The following is a 25,527-nucleotide window of genomic DNA, read 5'->3' on the forward strand; positions in this document are numbered from 1 at the left end:
GTTATTGATATATCTCGACTTTAGCAGTCTTAATTGTATCGGTTTACAACAAAGATTGGTAAAGTCGAAACGCATCAGCAATCGTATTGGTTTACAACTAAGATTGGTAAAGTTGAACCACGTTAACATCTGAATCCTGTTCTGTTTTGACAATGTTTTAATGGAATTCAAAAAGAGTAATAAATTCTTTTACCGATGTTTCAGCTCATTTTTTTATTTGTCTTTGTTTGTCTCCCTTGAGTAACAGGCTTGCTGGATCTCTGGACTAATATGTGGTGGTGTACATACTATTGTGGTGAGCTAAAAAAAAAAAAAATTCTGCTATGTGAAAACAGCCATAGGCTAAAATGTATCTGTGTGCCATCTGTTCAAGAAATGGATTGCACAGGTACAAGAAAACTGAACACATTAACGAGGCCTTAGAGAGTGTTAAAGAAAAATGGTCATTGTTAATAATAACCAAATGCAACCATTATTTCCCTGTTTTTCTTTCATTCATATCTTACATATAACATAGTAACATAGTAATTAAGGTTGAAGGGAGACTTTAAGTCCATCTAGTTCAACCCATATCCTATCCTAACTGGCCCAACAATAACTTCTGTAATGGAAGATATTAGGACAAAACCCCCGCAATCAGCAAATCATGAGGGGATTAATCCTCAAAAGCATCAGAACCAATAAAAATTGAGAAATAATAGGGTTGACTTAAGAATTTGGATGCCCAAGGCCCGACAGAGTTATCCATTATTCATAAAATGAAAAAAAAATAAAGTTGTCATTTACAATTTGGTTCATTTGATACTTCCCTAGGGAGGGCCTGTGTATATTTTTTCCTGATACCGTATTAAGATGGAAAATACAGTTCATATAAATTTTACAGACATTTACGTAAGATATGGATTGGCGCTTCCTTAGGATAACCATCTTGGATTTATGTTCTTCTCAAGCAGGTTTAACAGCTTAGGCATCCTGCTTTGTGACAACATAATGCACTTTTCATTACAGCCTCTGCTAAACCAAATATGATGAATTAAAGTGTAGAGAAGAGAGCAGTGAACCCTTCTCCGTTGATATGCAGACGCCACATGTACAGATGTTACAGGGAGTTTGATGTGATAGAGAAAGACAAATTCTAAGGAGAAGCTGTGATGCACAAATGAAATGGAAAAAAATACTTATTTGAAATATAAAATTGCTTTTCTCTATCCTTTTCTTCTTCAGCAGCAGCTGGTAAAGCGTCATACAGCAGGGGAACACACTGGTCTAAGGCCAAGCGTATGTGTGTTACTTTAAACACAGGGTAACAAGCATTTTAGCACTTCCCACTCACTATGCGCATCACATTTATATTACTGTAATGATAGACATGTAGAAAACTGATCTGCTTCACTGCACAGTAATGGCTCAATGATACAACAAAGCAAGTATCCTAATATACTCTGTTACCTCTGGGGCTAATTTACAATCCTCTAGGATTAGCATTAAACCAAATTACATATTGGTTTTGACGTTAGTTAACACTTCATTGGAGAGATTTGGAAATGCATGTGGCAGAATATGTGATCTGTTTGCCCAATCTACGTAATTAAATGAGATTTTATTTCCTAGAACGCTCGCTATTTTAAAAGTTTTGCTATTTTTTAAATCATTTATGGTATATTAAGGTATGTCAATAGTGGGGTCCAACTGATGGGCACTCTCACTTACCCTAAAAATTGCGTTACCAGTGTACAGAAGTGAGACCACACCATTGTTATACCAAAACAGCCAATCTTTAAATCTATCATCTGTGGGGGTTGTAATAGTTTGATTCCCAATGGTCAAGGACTTGTAGCACTTGTTTTTTACCCTACCAAATATATGGAATAGAAGACAGTGTGCATCTCTTGCTCCAAAAGACTTGCCAAATCTATTTTAATACAAACTGTATATGGCTGTTCCTTAGGGAATTGTTAGATAGTTGTATAACTCTGGCAAGGATTGCAACTACTCGAGCACAGGAATACATGCTGTCATGCTAGGGTTGGCAGAGCCGATGGCCAGTCCAAGCACTGCGTTGCAATCCTCATCTGAGTTACACAGCCGTCTGACTCTTCCCTTTTGGTGGTGCTTAAGTGACTGAAAAATTTGCTGTAAGGTTCCACTGCTATCCCAGCATGGACACCCTGTGATTAATTAGCCATTGGGAGACCGTTACAACAAAATGACACATGACTTTTTAGTAAGAGGATTCCCTCATAATTTTGATTGTATAGTTCTGACTGTAGAATAAATGATTATACTATCAAAACATAGGACAAGTTACATAAACTAAAGAAAATCAGCTATTTATACAAAAATAACATTCAGGAATGGTTGATTCTGAATCTTGAAAAATGTTGTATTTGCCTTTAATATTTCAAAGAGCGAATTTGGGCCAAATTTGAAGTTTGTCATGAATTGTTCTATATTTAATGTGTGCTTTAGACTCTTTTTTTGACTTCGTTTAAAAGGGAAAGGTTTGTTTAGCAAGGAGTGTGTCCTAATGTGCAACATCTCTGCCAATAAATGTGCCATTATGGTGCACATTTCTTGTGCAAAGTAAGCCAACGCAAACTTGGTTTGAACTTAGACAACACAGTCTTAAAATGCCCTACATTTTTAAGGCTATGTGTACACGTTGTGTTTCTACTGCTGCATTTTTTCAGTGCAGATTTGGCACAAAACCTGAAGAGTTTCCTGATGCCAGGAAAGTGACTGAGAATCCTGAAGTCTTATGCACACGTTGCCTATTTACGACTTGCAGATTTAAATCTGCCGCATGTCAATTATTTGAGCATTTTTGCTGCAGATTTCACCTATACTAATGAGTGGGGAAAATTTACACCAAAAACAGCAGTAAAAAATGCAGCAGGAATGTGTGTTTTTACCATGGCATTTTTCTTGCCAAGAGATACAGAAACGAGGCAGAAATTTCTGTAACAAATACTTAATGTGTGCACATACCCTAAAACAGCATGGCAACTAAATTTGATGCATTTCAAGACTTTCTAAATTGAAGTTATCCCTGTCTAAGAATTAGATAGTATTGACAAATCTGACCCATGAGATTTATTTCAAAAGCTTGTAAAGAAACAACGTGGCATTTAGTCAATAGCGAAAGAATAAATTTTTCAAGCGTTTTTGCCACGAAAAACGCATCATTTTTTAATTTTATGCACTTTTCTTATTTATTACTGCAGATTTGAAGCAGCTTATAATCTATAAACCCAAAAGCAAGAAATGCCAGGACTAAAGTCATCATTATAGAGTTTTAAAAATATTTAGCTTTATTAAATATCAATTCTAAAATTCAGTAAAAAACAAAACAAAAATACTTAATTTGCAAAATGTGAATCGGGTCCATGGTGGGTGAGTTATTGACTAACAATACTATTCATAGGATCACTGATTTTTATTTTAGTTTATGCTAGTTGAGTGTGTATTACTATTGTGTATTTATCTTTACTCATTTGATCACTCAGCTTATGCATATCATACATTGATACCATTGTATTCCTTGGATATTTTACCTTGGGATTCTTCAGTTCCTCACCTACCTACTGTATGTATGTGTTTTTGTGTCTGTATCTTGGTTTTTACTGAATTTTAGAATTAATATTTAATAAAGCTTAATATTTTTTAAATTATAATGATGACTTTAGTCCTGGCATTTCTTGTTTTTGGGTTTATTTATCCTTATTAATGCCATTTTTGGGGACATATTACCATGATCAGGGGTCACTTTACAGTTTTTTGATGATTAGCTTTTTATAATCTGCAGCAAATCAATTATTTCAGCGTTCTTGCAGCAGCGTTTTTCATCCATTCTAATGACCCGCTTCAAAAATGCGCTCAATGCTGCCGAATCGTGGCAAAAATGCATACGGTATATTTATTCAGCATTTTTCCTGTTTGAGACAGGTGTGGAAGTATCTGCAGCAAATACTCAATGTCTGCACGAACCCTTAAGGCTTGTTTATGCATTGCTTTTTCACCACGGAAAAAATGCAGCATTTTACAGTAACAGAAAAGTGAATGAGACTTCTGCAATCTGAAGCACAAGCTGCTTATTTTTTATCCTTGCAGATTTAGATCTGCAGTATGTCAGTTCTTTCAGCGTTTTTACGGTGTTTTTCACACATTTAAATGAATGGGGAAAAATTCATAAAAAAAGCGCAGCAAAAAAGGAAAAAATGCATCAAAAATGCTTGTATTTTACCCAGCATTTTATGTGTTAACACCCTAATTTTAGCAGCAGAAAAAAATTTGTAATTTCAAAATATTTCTGACGTGTTAGTGACATGTTAGAACTTTTGATTTGGTCTAAGTGCTAAGTCGCCTACTGGTTGCTGACGTCAAGGGGCAGAAGTGTTCAGCTAAGCATAATGCCAGTTCATTTCTGATCTGCTCTGTTTAGCTGGGATGAAACTAAATGCCCTTTCTCAATCACAGAACTTATTTAATTCTAGGTCTTTTGTAAAAAGGTTACTTGTAGAGAAGTGAAAATAATGAAGTATAAAATTAATTTAAAAGAATCACCTTTGTGATCCAAGCTTCTTTTCTGCAAGTTTTTGGGAAAATTGAGGTGAGCAGTGGCCCCAAAACTCAGGAAATGCCAAAACTTTAAAATCAGGAACAGATTTAGTGTTTCCAGCTATAGACATGTAAACATGAGGGTCGTGAAAAGGTATATTTCCTTTGTGCTGTTCCAGAAGCTGTTTTACAACCTTGTGGCTTTCAGATTCATCAGCGCCATCACCGTGTTGCAGTTTGAACGTCTTAATGCATTTAGTTGGGAAGGAGCTTGGTTTCCCACAAACCATATTTGAAGAACATAAACTTGATGGATTTCTCAGATTTTTCTCCATGTTCATTTGCTCTTGTTTGTTCGTTGATGCGTCCTCCGATAATGGTGGTCTTTTGGAAATTGTGTTCAAGATATTTTGTTCCATTTGTGTCTTAGGAAAGAATGTGTCTCCAGAAGTGGGTCTGTCCACTGTGGTAAAGGAATCATCCATACATCTCCCAGTGGATGGAATGTTATGTGTGCAAACACTGGAGATATTCTCTTTGGCATTCATCACTTCCTCCACATCGAATGTATTTTCCTTTAAGAAGTCAACAAGGTGAAATTGTAGGAAATTTAGTTTGAGAAAATGGCCAATCATTAAATCATATTACATACCCCAGACTTTTTATCTAACAGTCATCATTTTAAAAGATTTTGAAGACAGACTAAAGCATCACATAAAGACAAGCGCCATAGATATAATATATGAAGCATCCCATTATGTGAATTGTAATTGCACTTCTCAGAAAATACCATACTTGAGGAAGTTTGCTACTGAATAAAATTTCACAAACAGAACAGGCAAGTGATCAAGACACGTCTCAAAGGGAACTCGTGTGTATGTTCTACAGATGAAGAGGCTGAAGATAGATTGGTTAATAGATATGATATAATTAATGAACCAGAAAGACAGTCCGATCAATAGACAAAAACATACATCAACGAGCGGCTGACAAGAGGATCCATCCTGTATTTCATCAATCAAAACAGCAAAGATGAGTACTTAAAATATTCATCACAATCATATTAATTTATGAGGCAATCAAGAATCGAAGCAAAACAATACACTTTAGCCCGATGGAATACATGCTGATATAAGCCATATCTCTAGAAGTTTTGTTTTGGTCTGTAAGGATAGAGTAGCGTGCCTTGCCTGATAATTTAGATTTTTTTCTACTAGTCTGAGGGAGAGTGGGAATATTTCACTAGAAGTGTTGTGGAAGGTAAGGATCGCAATAATAAATGATTTGTACGGGCACATTATTCAATGCCAAAAGAATAATCTACTAAGAAAAACATCTTTTGAATGAAAGATATAGTACAATACATCATACCTGAGCAGCTCATTTAATGAGTCACTGAATAAAGAAGTGATGCAGAATAAAATTAGAGGTACATTTCAGATGTAAAATCCTGTATCAATACTTTTTGATCTGTTTCATTCATTGAAGAAAAAGACTAAATCACCTAAAGTATAACTATTATTATATTAATAATGAGATATGTAAATAATATTTGTATTACAATGAAAGTTGCACCTTTCAGCAGCATGCAGTGCATGTTCCCGCCTGTAGGCTCTACATAAATATTCAGAAACCTTCTAAAAGGAGTTGGCAGTCTTGACCATACAAGATTCGTGATGGTGATACTAACTGTAAAAGAGTTTAAGCATACCATTGTGCAATACTTTTGTACCTAACACTGAACTACTCTTGGCTGTCTGCAGATGGATCTCCACAACCAACCTCACCCATCTCTTGCTCTCATATGTCTGCTCTAGAAAGCATCATTCACAGCAGCCATCGCTTAAGAGGGAAGGGGCAGTTGTAGAGATTTTAATACAGAGAGCTAAGAGCACTTAAGCCTTAGGAACACCTTTTGGAGCACTTGAACTTCTTCCTGTGTACCACTACTTGCCAGTTCAGCGCTATGCGCTAGTGCAGTGGCACATAGGGAGAAGATTACAGAGTAGACCTTGACCCAGCTCTGGCATCTGTGATCTCATAGCAGTTGTGCTGCGCTATTGTGTATAGTGCTGAGCCAGCAACTAGTGACACATAGGCAGAAGTTCATTGACATGCCACTACCTCTCAGCTCACCATTGTAAAAGGTTTCAGAGGGATGCACTTGGCTGGTCAGATTTCGGGTCTACACAGAGTGATGCAAGGTCAATGGCACATAGGCAGATCGCTGTATACACCAGAAGTCACAGTGACCGCCAGGCATTTGTGTGATTTAGGAAGCATGCAGAGGGGCACTACAGATACTATAACAATGCCTCTATGGGCATTATATCATATGGTTGGGCTAGATTATTCAGCACTAAGTGCATGCCATGCCAACTAGTCAAGCTAATTAGCATATGCAGGAACAAAAGATTAAAATGCTGATTTTATGTTTATGCTAGCAGCTTTCCCTTAATCTTGGGGTTGCTAGAAATCAGGCTTTAATGACAATTGCACTGCTATAGTTAGTTAACGGGGTAAATCCTGCTTTTAAGTTCCTTTTGAATCCTATCAGTAAAAGCCACACAACCAGCAACCAAAAAAATATACACTCACAAAACCGGCAATGAGGAAGGCAAAAAAGACCAAAATATGCAGGTCACACATATTTCAATCTGTACTAATCTGCATGTACATATGCTTGAGCAATGACTGTGATATTTAGGTACGCTATAATATATGTAGGGTTAAAAGGGTTGTCCGGACTATAATAAAAACTTTGTAGTCACTCGGTGGGACTGCAGACTTTTTAGCTCCCCCAGTCCACCCATCCCCGTTCCCGGCTCAGAAAAACATCAAATCCTCGCAAGTCACAGTGCATGCACCAAGGGGATAAAAAAGCCTGCAGTCACACAGTGTCATGAGGGTGTCATGTCCCCCCAGGAAGACCTGGAGTTAGATTGTCACATGGGGTAATGAATTGCAGGTCTTCTTTAGAGATGGTGTGATTTTTGTCTCATATTAAATGGATTTAGTTTCGTCTGGTGCTGAAGAGGTTAACAACACTTTGTTTGCTGGTCAGAAACATGCAGCTCCATTTCAGCTGCTTCTGATCTGGTCATTGACTTCTCCTATATAAACTGGTCAGACCTTCTTGTCCCTGCCAGTGAAATACAGTATTTGTCTTTCTGAGCTGTGTGCTAATGCTAAATGGTTAGAGTAGAGTTGTTGTAGAAGTGTTTGATGTTTGCTGTAGTATATTTGTCTCTTCTCCCTATTGTTGGTTAGTGGTTTTGTATGATAGAGGTTTTCTGTTACCTCTGTTTTGTCTTTGTGTCTTGCTTACATTGTATTTCTGTTGGGGGTGGGGGAGGGGACAGATCGGTGTTTAACAGGAGCATAATAAGGTCGGAAACTCGGGCCTATCCATCTTCAAGAGTACCCCCGAGACATGGATAGTTAGGGTTCCAGGGACAGTTTGAGGCCTCCCTTTCTAACTGAAGCCCATCAAAGCATGACATACAGAGTGACTGCAGACTTTTCATTTTAGATTGGACAACCGCTTTAACACTAAAATTAACACTATAACTTTACAAATGTGGGTTAGAAGTCAGAAATATATGGAGTTTCTTCCAGAGATGTACATTACCAACAGATGTGTATACCCTTACCTTTCCACAAATTTTGTTAAGGACTTCCATTATACAAATTCAATACATTATCATGATATGCTTGCAAAACCCTCAACAGGCTGTTATTCCCATCACAGCCGCTGAGAGCCAACACATATGCAAGTATACAATGAACTTCTCCAAAGTATTGCAATGACTTATTGTTTTTCAAAAGTGTTTATTTCAGGATACCCATCCCGGAATATGTGGAGCCAAGAGAAAAAGTGAGAAAGGACACATATATGTAATTTCCCTTTAAAGAGGACCTGACACTTTTAATAAACATGTACATTTATTACCTGGTATAAATGCTGCTATTATCCTGAATCTGGTAGTATTGTATTTTATTCCTGAGCCTATCTTTTCCTGAAATACAACCCTTCTTCCCGTTTAGTCATTCGTACATAGTGGGTGTGGTCCTTAAGAGTGAAAAGTTGAGAACCATGCCCATTTAGATAAAATAACTAGATTTACATACAAAGAAGAGACAGCCATATCTCCGGAATGGAGGGGAGCAGAAAAAAAAGACACCAAATTCGGAACAGTGGCACTTGCACCAGATAAAAATAATATATATATATATACCTTTAGGCAAATGAGCGGTCCACTTTAAAGGGAATATGTCAGCAGGTTTATGCTACCTAATCGGACAGCAGCATAATGTAGGCAAAGAGACCCTGAATCCAATAATGTATTGCTTAGTTTACTGGGTGCAGCCAGTCTGACATGATCTGAGTTTGTAGATTTAGCAATGCAGCAGAACTGAGAAAGATGCCCTGCCCCCACCAGGCTCTCTGTGTACATTGTCTATAGACAAAGAGATGCTTATCACAGAAGAGGCATGTTGGACCATCAGGCATGCTCTTCTGTGTATGAGTTTTGATAAGCTCCTGGTGCTAAAACAACCATTGCAAATAAACAGAAACACAGAACTCGATAAGAGAGGCATCGCTGAAATCTGTGTTTTAACCACTAGAGAATTCTGTCCTCAGATTACATAACAAAAACCTGCAGATTCCCTTTAAGTTTGGCTTTCTGTATAATATTTCAAGATATACTATTATACTAATTAAGGATGTCTAACAAAGGTCCCAGAGTCATAAAGTTTGTAAATTGTGTCATCACATACCATCTGATGCAGATATAGAAGATTTAATCCTTTTATGTATTTCATCCCATACCATACCCTATACTACTGCATCACCAGATAGCAGAAGGTCGCCCTCTTGCCCTTGAAATATTCCCTATATCTTGTAGTAAATATTTGACAAAGAAATCACATCAATTTGGGTAAAGAAAACTGCAATTAAATTATAATATGGGAAGGTGAGTCAAGTCGTGCAAGACAAAAAAAAGTCTGTTTGATTAGTGGACTGACATTACTGTAAAAGAGGAAAAATATTCAATTATAATATTAGTTAATAGTGAGTTAATCATCATGGAAATACAGAAATTTTGTTTTTGTTGAAACAAAATCTGTTGCAACAATCTATTATAACTAGAAAACAATACTAACTCATGTCATGATTATATAGATTACATGGCATCCTCCTGAACTGGGCATAAATAAACCAAATTTAAAGTGATCGTCTGGAAGTACTTCCTAACCTAGGTTACCCGGAGTTGAATGTTATGCGAGTCTGTAAATTCTTAACTATGTGTTTTAACAAGCCTGCATAATTGTATTTTTGTTTTTATTCTGTGTAAGGAAATAAGTTTCTGAAATAATATGGAAAGGTTGTGTCCTTGCATTTTTCAATGAATATAAATAAACCAAACCACATAATTATGACTGTCTTCACAACATACATTACTAAAGGCCCCTCTTGTCATATATTACAGTCAAGCATTGTTGGCACCGTCAGACAAGACTGGAGCTAATGTATGAGCTACAAATGGCACTTATTATAATTGGAGCTCTATAAACTAGTAAAGTGAATTACTTTTTTCTTAGAATATTTTCTAGTAGTGACCATGGAGAGATGTATCTGTACTAACCATAATAATTAGTTATCATGCTATTTCCAGGCACACCAATTATGTACCTTACCTTGAAGTCAAAAAGTTCAGAGCAGAATGCTTTATATTGCTTAAATTCTTCGGCAGGTCGATCGGGTTGTGGCTGTGACCTTAATTTTTTCCAGTCTGTCTCTAAATCATCATCCTGGAAATACAACACAATACTGTTACATTATAAAAGAACTGAGATTAGCAGCTCTCGAGACAGAAACCAAGTAGAAACAAAATCTTTATGGAACTCTAGAAAGATGGAGGCCAAATACTGTACATACAAGGTAATCCTTGCAATACCGGAAGGATCTAGAAAAATAGAAGCATTGTGTAAACAATGATTGACTAGAGCATGCACACCTCAAGGACCTCGACCATGCAGTCCTATCAAATAGTCCAAATAGTTTAAATATTAAAGTTGTGCAATCCTCCAAATTAGAAAAAAAATTTCCCTTTATTTACAGTACACATACAATTCCACTCCAACTAAAGACTTTCTTTAATAAGACCTACTTTGGAAAACTGGTGTTACCGCCAATTGTAGCTTTGCTCAAGAGGGATGTGTGTACTCTGTGCTTCTAGTCTTGTATTAAGATCTTTGTTGCTCCACCTTGGATTTTCCTTTGACCTTGCGTTTGCCTAGTCCTTTTATCATAATCCACTACCTTCTTGGAATCTTGATCCCAGACTGTGACATGACTTCGCTTTTGTTTCACCCCCTATCTATGATGTACCCTCCTGGCTTTTGACCTTAGATATCTTGACTACACAACTTAACTGCTTGTCCATGAGTAGAGACTAGTGTCACAAGTTTGTCTTGGAGAAGTCTTCCTGCACTCTTTGACAAATTCAAATCACATACAAAGTTCAAATCAATGACACCAGTTGTCACATTAATTTTTAGACCTATTTATTTGAATCCCCTTCCTTTCAGATGATGTACTATTACATTATGTCAGGTCCTTGCCTTTCATGCAGGTTCAGGAGCTGAGCTTGCAGAATTCCTGGCAGACAATGGTTGTGTCACACAGCCAGCATCTGCCTCTAACTGCAGTGGGTGGAGCTGAGCATGTCCTGGTGGATTATTTCCCATGACACTATCGCAAAGTGTTGGTGGGTTGCTATAGAAGCTTTTTACTATGTGCTGCAATACTGTGGTATTACAACCGAGAATATTAGCAATTGGATGATTGCAGGTTCAAATCCCATAAGTGGAATAAAAAAAAGTTAAAAAAAGGTAGAAAGAAAATCTAGTCACTAAGCGAAGATGGCGAGGAAAAATCTGAAAGTTCAATGATGAATTCCTTGATGCGCACCAAAATGTTGCCACTAAAAATAGTCTAAGTCAACCACGAGATGGACAAAATGTCCAAAGCTGAATATTCCTGCATGAGCCACTGTGATAAATTTATCACAGTTTTACACTGTTTCATGTAAGTTTAAGCTGTCTCCAGTATATGTTGGATAGGATGGGTAAATATGCCCTTACGCATTCATACTGAATCTCTAACTCTGAACATAATTCAGCTATATTAGAATTTAGCGGTAATTCTGAAATTTGTTTAATAATGAAAAATACAAACTTCATCCTTGTTTTCATCATTTGTGAGATTTTTATCCATGTCTTCATCTTCATCCTCAGATTCATCTATCAGATAAAATTATAGAAACATAAGAATAAGGCAATACCTAAATGACCTCTTTCGTCATTGCTACCACATAATCTGCAAATATGTCCAATATATTCAGAGATCATGCAGAAGAGATAAGATGATGCAGGTTATGTTGGGTAAAAGTATTTTTGACTTTCTAAAATTAAATACAAATTACATAAAAATTTGGCTCAATTTTTATGTTCAGATCTCTAAGCTATAAAGAAAACAAAAAATCACTAGTGAAATTTTTTATGACCCTATATTAAGTGTATGCTTAGCAAATGAACCTCATACATTACCAGTGCAGGTAATGTGATAGTTTCACTATCTACATCACAACTTTTTTTAGATGTATGTAAATGTAATGACTTGTAAAAATGTTTTTTTTTAACTAAGATGAAAAAAGAAAAGAAACTAAACAAACTTCTTTTGGCTTCATTAGTATAGAGTAGCAAAGAAAATATACAAATAAAAAGAAGTCAACATCAATTTTAGGTTGGGGTCGCACAATCATATACGTATACTCTCATCCAAGAGAATCAGGCCAAATATTCTAATCACACTCTGATAAAGCTGTGGTAAGCATTTGATCAGTGTGTGATCACAGTGTGATACGATTATCTCGAATGAGGAGAAAATATAGAACAAAATTCTCCACCTTCTCTGCTGTGTCAGTCAGTGAAAACTGGACTGCATTCACATCTCATCCGACTGCAGTTCTATGGTTTCCACGAACTCAATGACTTGCATGACTGAGTGTGATTTGCTCGGATCTAACTCATGAATGCTGTGATTTTTTTTCCTCGTACCAACCTGGTCCAAGAAAAAAAAACAACGGACAAGTGAATAGCTCTACAGCATGACATTGTTCTGTGTGCAATTCGATGCTGTGTCGAATCGCACTTGGACCGAAAATACGGTAATATGCACAAGTCCTTAGAGTGACTTTGCAACATAATTACTCTAAGAACTTTGTATAAAATGTTTGAAGATGACCTCATAAAAGCTCAAAGATTCCTTTGGCCTCGTCCTTCTTTGTCCTTAACCAATTTCTGACATCAGGCGTAATAGTACGCCCATGTCGGACACCCTCCCTTTGATGAGGGCTCAATTGCACAATCCTAATAAATGTACCATTAATGGTTTGCCCTGAGAGAATGGGAGGAAATGCTGTTATGAATTAAGTCTGGAAAGTATTTACTGCTTCTTTTTAGATGAATATACTTTGACTATCACTATACTAAAGGTCTACTGTATATCCACAGAATCACCCATTAATTGGTGATTTTTACTAATTTGAAAGTAGAAGACAGAAAGAGAAATATCTCTAAATTCCATTTTTCACCACATTTATGAAGAAATTCAGAGAATACTAAAGGATTTGAAAAAATTCAAATATGTAGCTTATTTATAAGGGCTTTCTCTTTTTAGCATTCTGCACATTATCAGAGTCCATGTGTTAAAAATAATAAAAACACTGCAAGTCATTCAGACTGGTTTCGCCCCCTTTTTTATTTTGAACCTCTGTGTGTGGCTCCCATTAACCTTGGACATGCCATCTCAGGTATTTAAAAGTTTCTATTAAATACTGATCTGGATACACTGCCTCCTTTTTGCATGGGTAAGGCTAGTTTCACACTTGCTTTTTTTTGCAGCGCGTTTTTCCCGCAAAAAAACGCATTGAAAAAACGCATACATAAGCATACAACTGCTGCGTTTTTTTCAAGCATTTTTATGAGCATGCATGAAAAAAACGCAGCGTTTTTATGCGTTTGTATGCGTTTTTAGCGCGTTTTTACCGCGTTTGCGTTTTTTTCCAACATTTTTAGGTGGCCCCTCACACTACCCAAACCATGACTTTACTAACCCTAACCCTGACCCTAACCCTAACCCTAACCCTGACCCTAACCCTAACCCTAACCCTGACCCTAACCCTTAACCAAATCATACTTAACCCTAACCCAAACCCTAAACCCTAACTAACCCTAACCCTAACCCTAACCCTGACCCTAACCCTAACCCTAACCCTAACCCTGACCCTAACCCTAACCCTAACCCTGACCCTAACCCTTAACAAAACCATACTTAACCCTAACCCTGACCCTAACCCTAACCCTAACCCTAACCCTGACCCTGACCCTAACCCTTAACCAAACCATACTTAACCCTAATCCTGACCCTAACCCTGACCCTAACCCTAACCCTAACCCTGACCCTAACCCTTAACAAAACCATACTAACCCTAATCCTGACCCTAACCCTGACCCCAATCCTTAACAAAACCATACTTAACCCTAATCCTGACCCTAACCCTGACCCTAACCCTAACCCTGACCCTAACCCTAACCCTAACCCTAACCCTGACCCTAACCCTTAACAAAACCATACTTAACCCTAATCCTGACCCTAACCATGACCCTAATCCTTAACAAAACCATACTTAACCCTAATCCTGACCCTAACCCTGACCCTAACCCTAACCCTAACCCTAACCCTAACCCTAACCCTGACCCTAACCCTTAACAAAACCATACTTAACCCTAATCCTGACCCTAACCATGACCCTAATCCTTAACAAAACCATACTTAACCCTAACCCTGACCCAAACCCCAACCCTAACCCTGACCCTGACCATAACCCTAACCCTAAACCCCCTTAACTAACCCTAACTCTAACCCAAACCCCTAAATTCCATGGTTTAAAAAAAAAAACGCATATGCAAAAAAACGCATACATGAGCATGCCAGTGCGCACATATGCGCATCCATAGGCTATAATGGCCATTTTTAGCGCAAAACGTGCGCATATGTGCGCATGCGCTTTTTTGCAGGGCCAAAAAATGCAACATGCTGCGTCTGGAAAATCCCAACGCACACCCCAAAAAAACGCAGCGCATGAAAATCGCATACATGCGCTTACCAGCGCGCAGGTATGCGCACCCATGTTAAATATAGGGGAAAAAACGCATGCGCAGGTGTGCGTTTTTTTCCAGCGCTAAAAAACGCAAATGTGAAACCAGCCTAAGGGAGCTTAATCAGACATTCACAAGAGATCAATGGAACAAATGTTTTCATCTCTTCCATAAATCTTCTATAGCAACTAAAGCTCAGGAAATAAGCTACAAATAGTATCTAGATGGTATTGTGTACCTTCTATGCTACATAAATGGATCCCATGGGTTTCCAACTTGTGCTGGCAATGTGGAGCTCATTTGGGCACAGTGGCACACATAAGGTGGTCATGCACAACCTTAGGGGCCTTCTGGGAGGGTGTTCTTAAAGTGGTTAAGGAGATGACGGGGTGTCACTCTCTAAGAGGCTGGAAGCAATTTTACATTACATGTTTCCTATGCCTAAGAATGTCTTCTAGTATTGTTGCTGAGACATTTTCAGGCAGCTATGTTAGTAATTCCACACCATTAGAAATTCGTAGACCCATCTTCACTTGAAGAATGGTTTGTGGAGATAGCTAGAGTTCACCGGATGGAATCCTTGATAGCCCAAACGCAAGAAGAAGTTATTAAAACAGCTCCAAAATGGTTTCTTTGGGAGTCATTTTTATCCTCCTCGATGTACCAAAATATGCTAAAATAGCTTCTAGCTTGGCCTTTGGCTGCATTTAATTTCACCGACAAATTTCTTATATTGCACAGAATTCTATAGTCTCCCTGACAATAAGTTATACCTCACACAAGCTTACGTAAGCCGTCTGCCTTAAGGATGAGTCCTCGTGGTCCTTATAAATATTTTTTCTTCCCTTTCTCTTCCTTCTCTCTTTGTTACTCATTCTAGCTAACAGACTACAAGTTGTTTATTTGGGATTACTATAGGTACCATATAATGTTGCCTAGTTTTTTTTTAAAGATTATTGTACCATATTATATGTTTTGCATAAGTTTGTTGTCTTGTTTTTGCTTCTGTTTCATAATATAAATTCAATAAAATTTTAAATGATAAAAACATCTGGTAATCACCCTCCATGGGGCTAGTGTTGTGTATTCGCATCTGCTCTAAGTATTGCTCACTGGCTGCTGTGGTGACATCAGATCAATAGCACTGCAGCCAATTACTGGGCTCAGTGACTGATGTCCTCTAAATCAGGAGATCCACTAAGCTCAATGATTGGCTGCAGTGCTGTTGACGTGACATTACAGTCGCAGCCAATAAACAGTCACTGAAACAGCATGAGAGAGACTGTGCTGGACCCAAAAGAGTGGAAACTGTCTGCTTCTATTGTTTTAAATACAGGCATGTCGATAGCATACAGAATACTGAAAGGTGAAAACACCATATACCCTGACTGAACTGTAGGAACAGATTAATGCTAACAAAATTATTTCCAAATTAATCACTAAGGAGATAAAAGACCATTTTACTTTCCCCCAAAAAAATCTTTTATTATTAGATGGTACTCTACATACCTTCTTGGGAGCAGATTTTCGCAGACACTGGTCTATCCATTCCAGGGACAAGATACGTATATGAGCTAGATATACTGGACAGCGGAAGGATGCATTTTGGAAAACATTTTCTCAAAACCTGGATTGCTGCAGTGACTAAGTAGTCCAGGTTTTTGCAATGTAGACTTTCCTATAACGGGAATGTGAAGAATAACATAGTAATAGTAACTTATTCAGTAGTACAAAAGATAACTCTTAACCATCACATTCAGCAATTAAGTGGAATTTATATTCCCTGGATCTTTTTATATGCTGTCATTTGATTACAATATAGCAATACAATCAGTCAAAAAATATCTTTAGGCTGTGTGCCCACGTAGCGGTTTTTAAGCATTTTTGCCGCGGTTTTCAGCGCGAAAACGCAGCGAAAACGTTTAAAAATCGTGTACAGAACGCCCCCCATGCATTCCTATGGCATTCCGCACATGCTGTGATAATGCTGCGCTTTTTTTCCGCAGCGGAATCGCATCGCGGAAAAAATCACAGCATGCTCATTCTTTTGTGCGGAATCGCAAAGAATTGCCGTGATTCCGCACCCATAGGAATGCATGAGAATCGCTTACTTCCCGCATGTGGCTATGCCCACCATGCGGGAAGTTAAGCGTCTCATGTGCGGTTGGTACCCATGGTGTGGAGGAGAGGAGACTGTCCTCCAGGCCCTGGGTACCATACCCCTGTAAAAAAAGAATAAAAAATAAAAAATCGGGGTATATTTACCTTCCGATGTCCCGCGCTGCATTCCCGGCCTAAGCGTTCCCAGTAATGCCTGGCGGCACGGTCCAGTGATGACGTGGTCTCGCGAGATCGCTATAGCAACGCAAGACTACGTCATCACAGGTCTCGCAAGGCATTACTGGGAACGCTGTGGCCCGGGAATGTAGCGTGGGACGCCGGAAGGTAAATATACACCGCATAGGCGGCCTCAATAGTAAAAAGCTGCTCACACTTGTCAAACACTATGTTTGACGAGTGTGACCAACCTGTCAATCACTTTCCAAGCAATGCTTCAAATCGCTTGGAAAGTGCTTGAATATCGCACATGAAAATCGCAGCAAAATCGCGATCATAATCGCAGTAAAATTGCGGTGAAATCGCGTGGAAAAAACCGTGCGATTTCTGGAAAGGAGTCCGGCTTTTGGTGTGCGTTTTAACACGCACCATGGGCACATAGCCTTACTTACGATTAAGGCTGTGTGCCCACGTAGCGATTTTTAAGCGTTTTTGCCGTGATTTTCGGCGCGAAAACGCAGCGAAAACATTTAAAAATCATGTACAGAACGCCCCCCATGCATTCCTATGGCATTCCGCACATGCTGTGCTAATGCTGCGCTTTTTTCCGCGGCGGAATCGCATCGCGGAAAAAATCGCAGCATGCTCATTCTTTTGTGTGGAATCGCAAAGAATTGCCGCGATTCCGCACCCATAGGAATGCATGAGAATCGCTTACTTCCCGCATGTGGCTATGCCCACCATGCGGGAAGTTAAGCGTCTCATGTGCGGTTGGTACCCACGGTGTGGAGGAGAGGAGACTGTCCTCCAGGCCTTGGGTACCATACCCCTGTAAAAAAAAGAATATAAAATAAAAAATCGGTGTATATTTACCTTCCGGCGTCCCGCGCTGCATTCCCGGCCTAAGCATTCCCAGTAATGCCTTGCGGCACAGTCCAGTGATGACGTGGTCTCGCGAGATCACTATAGCAACGCGAGACTACGTCATCACAGGTCTTGCAAGTCATTACTGGGAACGCTGTGGCCCGGGAATGCAGCGCAGGACGCCGGAAGGTAAATATACACCGATTTTTTTATTTTTTTTAGCATTTTAACATTCTATCTTTTACTATTGAGGCCGCATAGGCGGCCTCAATAGTAAAAAGCTGGTCACACTTGTCAAACACTATGTTTGACGAGTGTGACCAACCTGTCAATCACTTTCCAAGCGATGCTTCAAATCGCTTGGAAAGTGCTTGAATATCGCACACGAAAATCGCGGCAAAATCGCGATCATAATCGCAGTGAAATCGCGGTGAAATCGCGTGATTTCTGGAAAGGAGTCCGGTTTTTGGTGTGCATTTTAACACGCACCGTGGGCACATAGCCTTACTTAGGATTAAGGCTGTGTGCCCACGTAGCGATTTTTAAGCGTTTTTGCCGCGATTTTCGGCACGAAAACGCAGTGAAAACATTTAAAAATCGTGTACAGAACGCCCCCCATGCATTCCTATGGCATTCTGCACATGCTGTGCTAATGCTGCGCTTTTTTCACGGCGGAATCGCATCGCGGAAAAAATCGCAGCATGCTCATTCTTTTGTGCGGAATCGCAAAGAATTGCCGCAATTCCGCACCCATAGGAATGCATGAGAATCGCTTACTTCCCGCATGTGGCTATGCCCACCATGCGGGAAGTTAAGCATCTCATGTGCGGTTGGTACCCACGGTGTGGAGGAGAGGAGACTGTCCTCTAGGCCCTGGGTACCATACCCCTATAAAAAAAGAATAAAAAATAAAAAATCGGGTTATATTTACCTTCCGGCGTCCCGCGCTGCATTCCCGGCCTAAGCGTTCCCAGTAATGCCTTGCGGCACGGTCCAGTGATGACGTAGTCTCGCGTGACTCAAGCGGTCTCGCAAGATCGCTATAGCAACGCGAGACTACATCATCACAGGTCTTGCAAGGCATTACTGGGAACGCTGTGGCCCGGGAATGCAGCGCGGGACGCCGGAAGGTAAATATACACCGATTTTTTTATTTTTTTAGCATTTTAACATTCTATCTTTTACTATTGAGGCCGCATAGGCGGCCTCAATAGTAAAAACCTGGTCACACTTGTCAAACACTATGTTTGACGAGTGTGACCAACCTGTCAATCACTTTCCGGCTATGTGCCCATGGTGCGTGTTAAAATGCACACCAAAAACCGGACTCCTTCCCAGAAATCGCGCGTTTTTTTCAGCATAACATACAACAGCATACAACATAGTGTTTGACAAGTGTGAGCAGCTTTTTACTATTGAGGCCGCCTATGCGGCCTCAATAGTAAAAGATAGAATGTTAAAATGCTAAAAAAAAATAAAAAAAATTGGTGTATATTTACCTTCCGGCGTCCCGCGCTGCATTCCCGGGCCACAGCGTTCCCAGTAATGCCTTGCGAGACCTGTGATGACGTAGTCTCGCGTTGCTATAGCGATCTCGCGAGACCGCTAGAGTCACGTGAGACTACGTCATCACTGGACCATGCCACAAGGCATTACTGAGAACGCTTAGGCCGGGAATGCAGCGCGGGACGTCGGAAGGTAAATATACCCCGATTTTTTTATTTTTTATTCTTTTTTTTACAGGGGTATGGTACCCAGGGCCTGGAGGACAGTCTCCTCTCCTCCACACCGTGGGTACCAACCGCACATGAGACGCTTAACTTCCCGCATGGTGGGCATAGCCACATGCGGGAAGTAAGCGATTCTCATGCATTCCTATGGGTGCGGAATCGCGGCAATTCTTTGCGATTCCGCAAAAAAGAATGAGCATGCTGCGATTTTTTCCGCGATGCGGTTCCGCTGCAGAAAAAAGCGCAGCATTAGCACAGCATGTGCGGAATGCCATAGGAATGCATGGGGGGCATTCTGTACACGGTTTTTAAACGCTTTCGATGCGTTTTCGAGCCGAAAATTGTGGCAAAAACGCTTAAAAATCGCTACGTGGGCACACAGCCTCCAAGCGATGCTTCAAATCGCTTGGAAAGTGCTTGAATATCGCACACGAAAATCGCGGCAAAATCACGATCATAATCGTGGTAAAATCGCGGTGAAATTGCGCGGAAAAAAACGCGCGATTTCTGGGAAGGAGTCCAGTTTTTGGTGTGCGTTTTAACACGCACCGTGGGCACATAGCCTAAAACGAGCAAACCCAAACAGTAAAGTTCAGGGTCTGCACCGAAAACCTAGTGTTCATGCACAGACCTTGAACATGGAAATCTCCAGGAAGTCCAGGTTACTGTTTGGGTTGGGCACCTTGAACATTGCTGGTTCACAAGTTATCATGTGCATGACAGTGTGAGAAACACCGGCAGCTCTGACCTGTGGTAAGATCGTTACCGCTGGTTAAAAAACTGCCGTTACCGTGCTGTCATATGTCAGCATGAGCAAGCAGTTGTGAACGGCAGTAAAAAGGTTACCTCTGATCACATGCGTCGGCTGATGAGAGAGTACTACTCTCATCAGCCTACGCCTGCAGTTTCTGATAATGGGCAGTGACCCCACAATGTTTTTTAAATTATTAATTTAAAGAAAAAAAACTGTGTGGGACCCCTTTATTCTTGATAAACTGCCATGATAAAGCTGACAGCTGAGGGCTGCAGTCTTCAGCTGTCAGTTTTGCCTGCACTGGTTATCAAAAATAGAACAGACCACACGTCATTTAAAAAAAAATGTATTTATATCAGCAACAAGAGGTGTAGGCTGAAGGGAGTAGTACTGTTCTGTTAGCCAATGCCTGTGAATGCAGGTAACCTTGTTACTGATGGTCCTCAGCTGCTGGCTCACTCTGTCATCTGTTAGCGTGGGAACCGCAGCTTTCTGATTGGTGTGAATGATCTTACCTCCGATCAGTGCCCATGTTTGTTGGGCTGTCATGCAGATGACAGTATGGAAAACAATGAATGTTTGGTCCCCCCATTCATCTGAATGGGGTCTGGGTTTGGGTTCGTTTACCGTTTTTGGTATAGGAACTGAACTGTTATTTAGATGTTTGGCCGAAACCATCGGAGTCAAACATCCACGAGTTCTCCCATTAAAGGATTAATGTTACCCATTATGAAAAGATCGATTAGGTCAAATGTTTCAATAAGCCAGTGAAGATGGAAAAAACAAAAAAACTGGTGCATATGTTATATGAATTTACAGCAAATTTCATCAAACTTTCAAACATTTATTTCCTTAATCATCAATTTAGGCAACGGTGCAGCTTGCCCTGGTCCCCAAAGCCACCATCATGATCATGTATTTATTGCACTGTCAACCTCTTTACTACTTATGACCTATAGGTATGGCATAGGTCGCCTCCCTCTCTTTTATGTGGGCTCCTGTACTGAGCCAGCATCTTCTCAGCCATATGACATGACAGTCACGGATGGAATCGTGATCCACCCGTGGCTGTTAACATGTTAAATGCCACTGTCAAATTCTGACAGCAGCATTTAACATGCGCGCCACTGTTGCATGATCACAGCTAAAACTAAGAGTTTGAGCTGATTGTTGTCTATATAATCGGCAATGAAAATTTTGCATAGGGGCTCATTCACACTTGTGTATTAAAGGACCAGTGAAATCGTATAAAAAAAATCATATTACACTCAGACCAATGTTATACAATGAGGCAGTGCAGATCTGCGTATATTTTTTCTCAGCTGTATTCAGCATGCTGCGATTTCACTCCGAAATCAGAGAGTGCGAGAAAATAAATAGCATGGCATATGGACAATCAGTATGGCATCAGATTTTTATGGATACATTACAATTCTATAGTAAAGGAAACTTTAAGTGGTCCTGCAAGAGATTAATAGCCGCTGAGTAAAAAAAGGATTACAAACGGACAGCACACAGATGACAAGTGAGAAAAAATTGTCCCACTCTCCTGGATGAGAATGGAACCGATTATTTATCCGCAAGTGTGAGGGAACCCTTAGGCCGGGGTCACACTGGCGAGGAATACGGCCGAGTGAGAGGCGCTAAAAGCACGCATTAGACACGGACCAATGATTCTCTATGGGGTCCCTCGCACCAGCCGTATATTTCTCATCCGTATTCTACAGTCCGTGCCAATCGCAGCATGCTGCGATTGTCAGTGTACTACGACCGTAGTACGCCAATGCAAGTCTATGGGTGCACAAAAAATACGGATTACACACGGACCACACATGTGACTTGCGAGAAATACGCACCAGGTGTCTTTTAGCAAAGCCGGCAATTCAGTGAGCTATACAGTAAACTCACGCTGACAGGTTTTATAAAGAAACGAAAGAATAGATACATACACATAGAATAAATATATATATATATATATATATATATATATATGCATTCTATGTGTCTATATCTATTCTTTGGTTTGTGTTATAAACCCTGTCATAGGGCTCCATTATATGTCCATTTTGCAAGCCTGCGAAAAAATCTCGCCATACGGATGCCATACGCGACCACACCTTGATTACAGATGACATACGGAGCACTGTTTAGGGGCCATTCATCCGTATTACGCATGTAAAATACTGACCGTATTTTGCGTCGGTTAGTGTGACCCAGGCCTTATACTGAGCACTGTAAATTAATCTGATGTACTATAGGGAAAATGATCCCACTGAGCTATAAGAGTTCGTGTGCCCATTTCCAAAGTTGATGACAGCTAATGGAATTGGCAAATCAACGCCTGACTTCTGCCCTGTAATATTATAGCAGCAACCATCTTTGTAAGTTGGAGCTACATAGCTAAGTAGAAATGAAATACATGCGTTTACTCGTGCACATGAACCCACTGGACTTGTGTTCTGCCCCATAGGAATATTATGGGGCTGAGCAGAGCCATGTGCATGAGCCCTAATTTTAATATACATTTTATAATAGGTCGAAAGGTAGACAAATAAATAGCCTATTGACAGGAATCACTGACAAGTTCAGGCATTGTAAAATAGCTAGCATATATGGCAATATTAAAAAAAAACTTGCATCCATCTTTTCTCTGCTTTTTCTGTGACAAAGATTTAAATACAATGCCCAAGGCAATGTGGCTTTTTGGTGCTTCCCATGGCACCTAGCATCATGGTCCAAAGCCTCATTAGAGCAGAAATACCCTTTGTTTTTTTCATATTTGACCCCAACTCTTCATTTTATCAGGCTGTAACTTTCTTGATTGAAACTCTTCCAATTTTTTTTTTTAAATAAGCGACAGAATTTAGAATATCTATTATTGTCAATAGTCATATCCCAGGATCACAAACAAAATCTAAATTACTTTTTTTCTTCAGAAATATTTTCGTCTTTACTTAGCGCTGTAAAATGTAAAATATACCAGGAATCATCAAGGTCCCATCAGTTTTATCTTCAATATATTGCACCACACCAGAATAGATTGTAATCTACTGTAATAGATACCAAACTCTGCAGGACATTGCTGCACAGTAATGAAATCTATATTACAAAGAACACATCATTTACTGGATTTCTATGTTGGTCTTCTGTCTGTAATGTACAAGTTTTTCTTTGCTACATATAAAAACCTGCAAATGTAGGAATCAAAATTAGAAATTATTTTAGGGCTACAGCAGTACAGTTGCCGTCACTATTTTATAACGCTGCAAATGCAGTAAAATTTCGGTAATATGGGTCATTTTGGATTACAGTTGGCAAAAACAGCGGCAAACATTGGAGAGGGCATTGCGTGAAATGATTTCACAGAAAAACAATACAGCAGACACCCAATGCTGCTTTACAATATCAACACTATCAATCTACCTGTGCCGTAGTGTACAGTATTTCCATCCCATTGGCTTGATGAAATGCTTCCCGTCCAGAACGAACATTGGTGATATGTTTAAGACACCTCAGTAAGCCTCTACGAATAGGGACATAGTGGTTGGCAAAGTCACTGCTGTGCCAGTCTTGATAAAACTGCAACAATGCACAAACATAGCCTCTGTTCACAGCTCTTCTGATATTTGATTCTGGAAAAGATAGACTTCAATTAATTACTGGATATTTTAAATGTTCAACAATAGTGATGAGCAGATACATTCACAGGAATCTAGTTCAACGTCCAGGTCAGTGTTATTTGGAAGCTACATGGGAGGTCCACAAGTCTCTTCTGACGTTACTGATGCCCGATTTAAATTTTTCAGGGCAGACATGACTATCTATGTATCATATCACACAGATGGTGTCATACCAGTCCTGGTTGATGAAAAGTTGCGCCAAGAAAACCAGAAGATAACACATTTGCGGGCCTCCCGTATATCGGTCAGGTACAACTCACCTGGACGTTGGACCGGAGTCCCGCAAATCAATCCTCTCTACTTTTGTCAACAAACGTTGTAAAAATCAATAGTAGAAATGAATATGAGACCCTGTACTATATCTTATCAGAAAATTCTGCTTCTTTCTCCCCTTCTTCTGTCCTCTGTCTTATGATATCATTATTCAGCAATATATCTAACATATGTCTTGCTCAAGACTGCCAGTTCAGTGCAGTGCGGAATCAGATTACAGCAGCTTATTAAAGTTTATGAGGAGAGAAGTGAAAGGCAGGGGCAAAGCCATGCTGCTGCTGCCACAAAAAGGCAGGAATCACTCATGTCTCCTTGTACTGAGACATAATAGAAGCCAGTCTCCAACCTCCAACCAGTAGCTCAGAGACAACTGAAAATTAGAGATGAAGCATGCAGAAGGGAAACACTGATGAAAAATGTAGGATATAAGTTATATAATGGCGAGAAATAGTCGTATTCCTTGTGTACATACATAAAAACATATTCTGAAAAGTCACCTAAACTACATGTTCTCTGTAAAGTATATTTATACATTTACTTAAGGAATATATTGCATTTATTTTTTGCAAGTACTTAAGGGAATAAATTGCATTTTAAATCCTCAACCATTATTATATACTGTATGTGTTTGTTGTTTAAAATAAAATGTTTATATATTTTTTGAATTAAGGTAGTAAAACACAACACAAACATAATGGGTATTGTCATTATCATACTGCCCTTAACGCGTGAATTAAACTGCATACTTAATAGAATTAACTTATTTTGTATGTTACATCTCCCAAAAAAGTTTACTAAAAAGCGGTTACAAAATCATAGGTACCAGAAAATGGTACAATTGAAAACTAAGTCTTGTCTCACAAAAAATAAGTGAAATCTCTTGTGATGAAATATTGTAAAATGTATAACTCTCACAATATAGCGAAAAAAACAAATCACATTTTTTGAAAGTCTATTACTTTGTACAGAAATCATGCAACATAAATATAACAAAAAAAAATGGTAGTTCCATAATCAGGATGACCCACAGAGTCAAGTTAACACTTCATTTGTGCAGAACGTGAATAGTTTAAAGTTTAAAGGTTACCAGTTGCATCTGGAAACACTTTTTTACGCCATTACACAGTGTACGCACTGTGTATAGTGAGCAGTGACAGAAACC

General features: G+C 39.3%; 1 protein-coding gene across 1 annotated transcript in view; it reads right to left on the reverse strand.

Moving 5' to 3' along the window:
• AGBL1 (AGBL carboxypeptidase 1) overlaps window positions 1-25,527 on the reverse strand; it is a 1,225,565-nt gene that overhangs the window by 1,049,310 nt on the left and 150,728 nt on the right. The window contains exons 7-11 of the mRNA XM_073569145.1: window positions 23,836-24,044; window positions 16,297-16,465; window positions 11,804-11,868; window positions 10,261-10,374; window positions 4,564-5,132 (exon numbers count right to left, since the gene is read on the reverse strand). Of these exons, the coding sequence (XP_073425246.1) occupies window positions 4,564-5,132; window positions 10,261-10,374; window positions 11,804-11,868; window positions 16,297-16,465; window positions 23,836-24,044 (1,126 nt within the window). The remainder of the gene's footprint in view (window positions 1-4,563; window positions 5,133-10,260; window positions 10,375-11,803; window positions 11,869-16,296; window positions 16,466-23,835; window positions 24,045-25,527) is intronic.

This window comes from Dendrobates tinctorius, unplaced genomic scaffold, assembly GCF_039654945.1.
Source record: "Dendrobates tinctorius isolate UK_male_01 unplaced genomic scaffold, ASM3965494v1 ptg000022l, whole genome shotgun sequence".
Taxonomy (NCBI): Eukaryota; Metazoa; Chordata; class Amphibia; order Anura; family Dendrobatidae; genus Dendrobates; species Dendrobates tinctorius.